General features: G+C 42.6%; 1 protein-coding gene across 1 annotated transcript; it reads right to left on the bottom strand.

Annotated features, from left to right (window-relative positions):
* Window positions 1-2,562: 2,562 nt before the first annotated feature.
* LOC137619756 (uncharacterized) lies at window positions 2,563-3,228 on the bottom strand. Its single transcript, XM_068350085.1, has one exon. It carries the CDS (start codon window positions 3,226-3,228, stop codon window positions 2,563-2,565), a length of 666 nt encoding a protein of 221 aa, XP_068206186.1.
* Between the last annotated feature and the right edge of the window lie 6,886 nt (window positions 3,229-10,114).

Below are 10,114 nucleotides of genomic sequence, written 5' to 3'. Positions count from 1 at the left end.
TCATGCTGCCTTCAACAAACTTCTTGCCACACACATCACTTGCAATCCCAACAAAATTTTCTTTTAATAACTTCCACTCCTCCTCTAAATTACCCATTTCTCTTGCTTTCACTTCGTCATATGCCATTTTCAACCTTCCTTGATATTTATTTTATACCTCTGGTTTTATTAGCTCTTCAACCCTCACTAGCTCCCTTTTTACATCCACCTGCTCTAATCCCCCACTCTTTTGCCACAACTAATTTTCCTTCCACCAAAAAAATGATCAGACATACCGACCTTTAAACTTAAGATTAATAATTACCATCCACCATTCTTCATAAGATATAAAGTGCAGAAATACTGTAATACTGCATTGCTTAATATGATAAAACTAAAGTGACTGGATTTTGGTAATCATGAAGGGTATTCAAATAAAGGGTCTTTGTAGAGTCCCCTACCTGCTCCCACTTTGGTACAAATTCCTGAAATCAAATTACTGAAGGAAATAGGTATAATGTAACACTTACTGTATTTCCATACAATTGGATCATTATTTTCATTTAGCAATACTATATTTTATTGTGAAATATATTTTAAGACCATTAAATGTTATGGAATTGATAATCACAAATTTTTTAAGTAATTTCTATTTTTCATAGCTATGCAAACCCGAGTCCTTTAATTTTGGGGAGATTGTTTCAGCATGAACCAGAATTGGTCATTAAAGTTACAGAACAAGCAGTTATCCAGCTGATGAGGGTGCGGGGCAAGGTGCCATGCCCCCTCTCCAGTCAGAAAGCCTTCACTTTTGACCTTTCGGCCCAGGGCTAAGAGGGGAGGTTGAGTAGTTGGATTAAAGGACTCAGGTTTGTATGGCTAGGAAAAATACCAATGAAAAATTTTGTTCCTATGCGACACATAAAGCCTTGTCCTTTAATTAGGGAACTGGCTAATTGGTGGGTTGGAATTTTCCTGTAAGCCAAACTGGAAGGTTCATTTTCTTCCCTGGAAGAGATCACAGCTTAATCTGTGGAGAAGCAAAGCGAGGACCTGGGCTCTACATGCATACATATACCAGATCAAACTGGAGATCCCCTTCCCCGAAGGAGATGTGAGTTGGAAACAAATATTATTATAATTAAGGGTTTGGTAAAAGATCCATCATCCCCCCGCTCATTTAAGGGTGATGAGAGAGATACTCTTTTAGACTTGAATGGAGCTCTAAAGTGAAACTTGTCAACATCTGGTCCGACCAGCACGTATCCTTTTAACCGGTTTTTCCTAAAGAAGGGCGACAGAAGAATGAAAGAGAAAGTCTAGTTATATTACCATTCATTCCAGGCTTACATCTAAATGGTATGATAGATGTGGCATCCTTATCCCATGTTGGGATCTGTGATGGTTAGCCAACTACTCAAGCAACGACTGCATGTCCAAGCACAAAGGTGTTAAGGGACGCGAGTATACTCACGCAAAGTAAAGGCCGTGAAGGTGGTCTGCCTTTTCCAGACTCCATCCTGAAGGCAAGAGTGGGGTCAGTACTGCTGACCACGTGAGTTCTGGTCCTAGCTGGCACCTCAACACACTCATCAGTTGAGGCGTACACATGGATCGTCTTAAGAAGCCAGAAAGATTCAGTGTTCCTTGATATATCTTTCTCAGACCTGCCATTGCTAACAAAAAAGTCTCTAACACTCGGGTCTTAAGTGTCAGATCCTTTTCAGATAGCACCGCGGGACCCTCATGGGTAAAGAGTACCTCCTCTTGATCACCACCAGATGCTTCCCAAAAAGTTTGGATGGAGAAGGACTTGAACTTAGGGTCATGCACCGCCAGGTTCTGGGTTTTGACCACGAAGTCTGGCACAAAACTGGAGACCTCCTTCCACCCCTTGGCATGAGTTAATACACGAGAGAGACCATGCAACTCACTAACACTTCGCTGATCTCAAGGCTAGCAAAATGACACTCTTGAGTATCAGATCCCAGTCTGACGACTTCCTCAAAGGCTTGAATGGGTTAGGCATAAGAGCCTCGAGGACCAAAGTCACATCTCCCTTTGTGGGCCTGAAATCCTGAGTGGAGCATACACAACTCCAAGGAAGCTGAGAGGCTTATATTCTTCAGTTGGAAGACCATACTCAAGGCTGAGTGGTAGCATTTGACAGCCATGACTGAGAGGAGCTTTTTTTCCGAAAAAAGACCTTGAAATCAACAATCTGTGCTAAAGTTGCTCCGACCGTAGAAATATTCTTTCTGCAACACCAGTCGAAGATGATGGCCCACTCAGCTTGGTAGATGGCTGTAGAGGACCTTTGGAGATATCCAGAAATCTCCCGTGCAGTGCCTCACGAAAAGCTATTTGCGCAAAGGAGATGCTGTATAGTTTCGAACCGTGAAGAGCCAAGGACTCCATGGCTTAGTGGTACCTCTACCAGTGCAGCTAACAGAGAAGTGTGGGCCAAACATATTGGGATACCACTCGGCATGAGGCCATTTGGGAGCCACGATGGTCATCCTGGGTCATAGCATAATCAACACTGTTAATTACTGGCCGGATCAGGCTGAACAGTAGAAAGACCTACACATCCAAGTGATTCCATGAGTTTTGGAAGGCATCTTCGAACAAAGGCCATTCTTCCAGAATGGGAAAGCAGAACTCAGGGAGTTTCCTCATTAGCCTGGTAGCAAACAGTTCGATATCTGGTGAGCTCCACGGGGCAAAAAGCCTTTCTACTACCAGAGGATATAGAGACCACTCTGCTCCTAAGACCTGTCCCAGGGAACTGAGTGTGTCTGCTAGTACATTCCTCTTGCCTGGAATGTATCTTACTGACAGCTCCATGAAGTGAGACATTGCCCAGTTGTGTATCTGCTTTGTCAATTCACAAAGAAAGAGCGAGATTGTGCCACTTTGCTTGTTGACATAGGCCACTACAGTGGTAGTGTTGCTCATCAACACTACTGAGTGCCTCCTCAACTGTTTTTGGAATGCTTGTGATCCTAGGAAGGCTAATTGCATCTCTAGGAGGTTGTGCAGATCCCTTTCTTCCTTGGTCCACACCCCCGAGACGACCAGGTTGACTAGGTGTAGGTGTGCTCTCCACTCCTCCTTCGATGCATCTGAAAACAGTTGCATGTCTGGAGGCAGAGAGTTGAGTGGAACTTCCCTGGGTAGGTTCTCTTCATCAAACCATAAGGCCAGTTCGTCCCGCACCTCTTGCCCCACTGGAACATGATAGATCATTTGACACCTGTCAGCTGACCAGTGATCCTTTAACAAGGATAGGTGACTATGACCAAGAAGACATTCCCAGTGCTAAACTGGTGCTTGTATCTTGGACAGAAATGGTCGTGCAACCTCCCTGAGTTTCCGATGTGAAAGTCCGTTGGAAAGACTCTCGCTGCTATCATGTCTATCAGTATGCTCAGGTACTTCAACCACTGTTTGGGTATGAAATTTGACTTCTCCCATCTTACCACAATCTCCAGATTGTGGAAACGGGAAAATCCGATCTTGATCCTGAAACAACTGCCTCACTGAGGATGCCAGGATCAACCAATCGTTAACATACATCACCAGAGGCCCAAGTGGCTACCCAGGTGAACAGTTGCTCAAAAACCTGGGGAGCCAGACACAGTCTGAAGCAGAATCTTGAATTGACACACTGCCCTTCCTTGCACCCAAAAGTTTGGTTGCTGCCACCTTTGACAGTGCGCTTTATTACAGAATCCTATGAAGCGGTCTCCCATGATTTTACTGCCACCTGCAAATTGGCTAGCCAGCAGAAGAGAAGTGACACCCCGCACCAACGAGTTTCGTAAAACTACCACCACCTCCTGGGTAACATGTTTTGAAAAGATAGAGACCACAGCATCCCGCCTTTTCAAAACTCAGTTAACTCACAGATTAGCTGCCTAGTGGGCAAGAAAGATGGTAGCCTTCCATCCCGACAGCACAAGACTCTTTTACCTCTCCAAAGCATCTGAGGTTGACAACTTTGTCGACTTCGTGCAATACATAAATGGTCCTGACCACTGGTCGAGTCGGGAAGCCTCCATAGCCGCCAACTCAAAGAAGCCCAAAATGACATGCCTTCTGCCTTGAGTCTCTCCAACAAGAGTATTCCCCGTCAGAGCGCACATTGACGGGTCAACCTGCAGAGATGCAGACGCACCATTCTCCAGCAAGTAGAACCTCCGCTGCCTCGTAAGTCAGGGGTCCAGGATCTTGTTTGACTGACTGGACTGAAATGAGTTCTCAGATTCAGCCAACAAGGACTTTGATTAATGCTAATAACTGAAGCATTCCCCGATGGAGGTGCCACGATTGAATCTTCAAGGCCATTGCACTCACGAATGCGAACAAGGACGTTCACGATGGAATTCTCAGACTCAGGGTAGTCTGCCATACTGGGCAACATACAGCAGTCCTGAGTCTTCAAGACATTCTGTCCCCAAACACCCTCACGCCCCACCAAGACTGAGGGTGAGGCAGTATGCTCCAGAGACTCTGCTCCCCACCACGAGTATGACTGTTCTGTCCCAAGGATAGAAATGGAAATGTAGTCAGGGGCTGACAAAGGCCCAGCCAGGCTAACAGTAATGGGAGGATGACTCCTGGCACAAGACCCAGCAGAACTGAGAGAAGTTCCAGGTACAGTACTTCTACTGCAGGTTAGGGCCAGAGGAGAGACCACAGTCTTGTGCTCCAAGGCACGGGGAACAAACAGTGATGATATTTTGTGATTTTTTGTCCCAAAATGTACTCAAATAGCAATATTTGGCATCTCTCTTGTCACAATGACCGACTATATTTCTTTTAAAAGAACACACTTTGCAACATTGCTTTAAATTTTGGTAATTAAGATTTGATAATAAAAACAAAATTACCGTGAATGAGATAAATATAGATTCTGATTTCTTTATTTAATCGTTGAATAATTATCAGTCTTTAAATATGCCCTATATAAAAATTTACAATCGAATGTCCAGCTAAGAGTCAACTCTGAAGGAAATAATGAGTCGCTTAAAAATATAACAGTTCATGTGCAAATTATATGCAGCTACAATGGCATCACTGCATTTATCCACATTGAGTGTAGCCGAGGTGGCAACACTTGGAACAAGCCCTCTGCCCCACATTCTCAGACTACCAAAGCGTCCATGCGCTCGAGTTCAACCTAGAATGGTACCATCCTCTCTACCAACCTGAGAGACAACTCGTTGGTAGGTGGATGGAGCATCCAGTGACCTGGAAGGAATGGAGATAGCGGTTGCCAAAGCTCATACATTAACCTTGGAACAAAAAGTGTACATGGCTGTACACTTCTGTCCTGGTCAGCTACCAGAGAAGCTGGAATAGCCCAGACCCGCAGTTGCCTGCTCCCATGACATGTGGCTGTGGCCCTGTCGTTGAACCACCAACTGCCATCCACCAGCCTCGAAAGAGAGATGGTGTCACGGGAAGCCCTATCTCTGTGATTATGACTTGCTTTCCTGGACTTCTTCAACCTCTTCTTCTTCTTCGTCTTAGAAGAGTCAGAGAACAACAAGGCGGAGGAGGAGGAAGAATAGTACACACCCTTCTTCCTCTTCTTGGCACTGCAAGCAGAGCGGTTGAGGTCTCTGCAACTGTCGATGATGATGCTCCCTTAAGGGGAGAAACCATACTGTTGCTCTAACAGGAGCCACGTTGAGCCTAAAAAATGAGGGCACACTTTCACAAAGGGAGAGGAAGGCGCATTCACAAGGCTTCACAACCCCATAACGAGCTGGAGAATAGGCACAACTACTGACACAGAGGGAGGAGGAACAGACCCTTGACCCCCTGCACAAGGGTTGGGCGAAATACACAGGGAAAGGGGAGGGAATCACTGGATTCAGGTCAGGGTTTGGGGTAACCCTCTGCACACTAGCAGCAGTCACCTTTGTTTTCTTACATTTCATCTGGGCTCCCGACACTGGTATCTTACTTGCTGAGCTGGGAGCTATCCTACTTAACTTAGGCTTCAGAAGGGAAACCACTTGGCTCCCTGAAACTAGGGAACCACTATGCCCTTCACATTTCTGGGGATACTTGAGACATTTAAATGAACAAGGGTTACTGGGGGATAAGTAGCCTTAGTTACCAACTCCATCAAAAAAGTCATCTAGGGCCTACATGGAAGCCCTAATGAATCCAACAACTTCCTTATTTTAAACTTTTTGTCAGCGGTCTGTAAGGTCACTAGCGAACCACAGCCTTCAAAGGGAAGCTGTGAACACTAGGGGTTCCCCACGCACACCAGTGAAACCTGAAAAGTTTACCAGTATAGATCCAAGTACTCTGGATCCCTGCAGCATATTCCCAGGGGACCGATCCAGGGGTTGCTGTTGCAGTAGCACCCCTGAAGGCTTAGAAGCAGCGAAAGGTTTCAATGGAGTCTTCATGTGTGTTGCACATCTGACCCTGATGAATGTTTTGCTCGGTTCTTGCCCTTCAGTACGTATACCTGCCACTGCATCATAGGCCATGACCTACACTCAGCACACGGGGATGCCTGCGAACAGTCATGTCCCTACAAGATGCTCAGAGGGAGTGTGTCCACAGCCAGTTTAGCAATAAACTGGTTGCAGGATCCACCCTTCCCCCAGCTAACACAAACTTCTTGCTTCCATTCCATCTCTCACAACCATTCACTTCCTGTTTGACAACAGCTGACTGTACATTCTTATTCCTACACGACAGAGGCTGAAACAAAAGTGAAGGCGCTCTGACTAGAAAAGGGGCTGGCCTCCTCACCTCGCACCCTCACTAGCTGGATAACCACTGGTTATCCAACTTTAACGACAAATTCCAGTTTGCGCTGAATCAATTGTCCCCCTAATTAAAGGATGGGGGTTTGTATACCATGTAGGAACAAATGGGATGTAGGCTTCATGCCAAACCCTGGAACCCAAGACGTTATTCAGCACTAAAGTAAATTTTAATGAATTGTGAAGGAAGGAATAAAATATCACAAATTTTTGCAATTTTTACTTTATTTTTTCTAACTATACAAACCGAAGTCCTTTGATAGGAACGTAACTTCAGCACAGTTAGAATGGCTGTTATAAACAGAGTAGCTATAACTACCGGTGCAGGGTTAGGAAAACCCACCCACCTACCAGTTAAAAAGACTACAACTTATTATGCGTGGGACTTGCAGGGTGTTTAATGTGGGAAGTAAATAATTCCATTTTGTGTAGTTAGGTCATATACAAATTACTTTTGAAATTTGTGATTTTTTTCTACATGAATTGTTACCAATGTCAGTTCATAAGGATGCGACAGGCTCTAAGTTAGGCCCTGTACCAAGAATAAATGGTGCTTGGTCACAGGAAACCTATATCCATTTACAGGATATGTTCTCCAAATGTTTCGTAGTTATAATAGGAAACCGGTGTGAAACATTCTAAACATACTCGCTTCGTTTATGAGGATGGAGCAGATGCTTCTTAATACATCCTGCTGTAAGCAAACGAACGCTGCTTGTTTATGGAGCTCACTTACGTCTGACGTTTGAGCCAGCTGAGCTTGTAGTGGTGTGGGAAGAAGGAAAAGTAGAAAACCAGTGATTTTTGTTTTGTGAGAGAGGTAGGCTGGCTACATAACTTGTTGAGCAGGTATCACAGGATCCACTTTCAGGTTTTTCTTGTTGGCAAGCATGACCTGACATCCCCAATGTTTCTCTTAAAAACATAAACTCTCAGAATCTGATGAGATATCAGACACAATAGTTTTCTGACCAAAGCATTTTTTTTGTCTTTGATAAACTGTATTTGCTAAAATATGTCTTATGGTTAAGATAATTTAAATCACTGCATAAACTTGGGAATTATCTTGTGAGGTGTGCCATTAAAACCCCATGGGTCAATCTGTTGAGATCAATAATTTGTAATCTTGCTAAAATTACTCAAGTTCTTTGATTTCTCTGGAGTTTGGACTGATGATTCCTATGCGGAGACTATTTTTGTTTTGTTCCTTGACGAATCCAAACCATTATCTATAAACCCCGCCTCACATGAGCAAATTGAAACCGTATGATTTAGAAATAAATTGGAAGAATATCTGGACGGTAGTGATTTGCTAACCACGTGCACTGCTAATCTATGAGGTGCCTCATGGTTTAGAATACTTTAGAAGTTTATGGCGTCCTTCAGACGGGAGGTTTTCCTCCATGCGGTAATCGTGACTGCTGTTGCAGAAGGTAGGTGCTCTTTTTCTTATGCAATTTATCAGTGATTAATATGAATTGTCTTATTATTATTACTATCATTTTTATTATTTTTGTTATTATCATTATCATTAAGATACTGATTATTATCATTATAATTTTTATTATCATTATAATTGTTTTATTATTACTATTCTTGTATAATATTATTATTATTCACTGTAATAGAAATGTTCATTATAAATATGATTATATTTTACAGAACATCATGACACATTTAGCACCCTCTTTAATATATACACAAAGACCAGTTTTTTCTTAACATCCTTCCTCTCGAGCAAATCCTGACTGACTGTGTAGTCTGTGCTGATGCAGATGAATCGTACGGAAAACAACCGCTCATGTGCAGACATGCTTTTTGACACATGGAAATATTCCACACGGATTGAATCCACTTGTGTGAAGTGGGCCTATTGGTAGCCTCCTTGCCTGAAGATTGCTAGACTGGGGTTCGAGTCCCGCTCAAACTCGTTAGTTACTTTAGTTGCTGCAACCTCACCATCCCTGAGAGCTAAGGATGGGGGATTTTGGGGGAGCCTATTATTCTATCTGTTAAGTCATCAGCAGCCATTGCCTGGCCCTCCTTGGTCCTAGCTTGGGTGGAGAGGGAGCTTGGGTGCTGATCATATGCAATATGGTCAGTCTCTAGGGTATTGTCCTGCTTGATAGGGCAATGTCACTGTCCCTTCCCTCTGCCATCCATGAGTGGCCTTTAAACCTTAAACCTTTAATAGGAGTATTACTTCAGTGAAGCTTCAAAGGTTATTAAAACTTTTAATCTATTAACGTGTTTGCTATATCTCATCGTCTTCATTTCCTACACCTATTGACGCAAATGGCCTCAGTTAGATTTTGCCAGTCATCTCTATCTTGAGCTTTTAATTAAATACGTCTTCATTCATCATCTCCCACTTCATGCTTCATAGTCCTCAGACATATAGCCTGGGTCTTCCAACTCTTCTAGTGCCTTGTAGACCCCAGATGAAAGTTTGATGAACTAATCTCTCTTGGGGAGTGCAAACCATCCTCATCTACTTCTCACCATGATCTCAGTCACATATGGCACGCGAGTAATCTCTTATAGTTTCATTTCTAATTTTGTCCTGCCATTTAACTCCCAATATTCTTCTGACGGCTTTGTTCTCAAATCTACAAAATCTGTTGGATATTGTTTCATTTTCATATCACGACTCATGTCCATACAGTAACACCGATCTCACTAAACTGATATATAACTTGATTTTTTTCATTTGATTTCAGACGATTTTATTTCCAAATTTTACCTAGCTTAGCCATTATCTTATTTGCTTTTTTCAATCTTTCATTAAACTTCAATTCTAAAGACTGTATTGGAGATCATAGTTCCTAAATTTTAAGATTATTCTGCCTCATTAATCCTTTCTCCATCCAATGATAATTTATCATCCATTGAATATTCCATTTTCATCATCTCTGTCTTTTTCTATTTATCTTGAGCCCAACCTCTTGTGGTATTTCATGCATAATGGTAAGGAAGCTTTGCAAGACCTGTGATGTTTTACTAATGAGTACAGTGTCATCAGTATACTCTAGGTACACTAATTTCCTGTTACCAATCCATTCCAATCCTTTTCCTCCATCACCAACTGTTATTATTATTATTATTATTATTATTATTATTATTATTATTATTATTATTATTATTATTACTTGCTAAGCTACAACCCTAGGTGGCAAAGCAGGATGCTATAAGCCCAGGGGCCCTAACAGGATAAATAGCCCAGTGAGGAAAAGAAACAAGAAAAAACTTATATTTTAAGAACAGTTATATTAAAATAAACATTTCCTATATAAACTATAAGAACTTTAACAAAACAAGAGGAAGAGAAGTTAGAT

The sequence above is a fragment of the Palaemon carinicauda genome, chromosome 1, assembly GCF_036898095.1.
Source record: "Palaemon carinicauda isolate YSFRI2023 chromosome 1, ASM3689809v2, whole genome shotgun sequence".
NCBI lineage: Eukaryota > Metazoa > Arthropoda > Malacostraca > Decapoda > Palaemonidae > Palaemon > Palaemon carinicauda.
The sequence above is the reverse complement of the archived record's forward strand: the minus strand, read 5'-3'. Positions and strand labels throughout refer to the sequence as shown.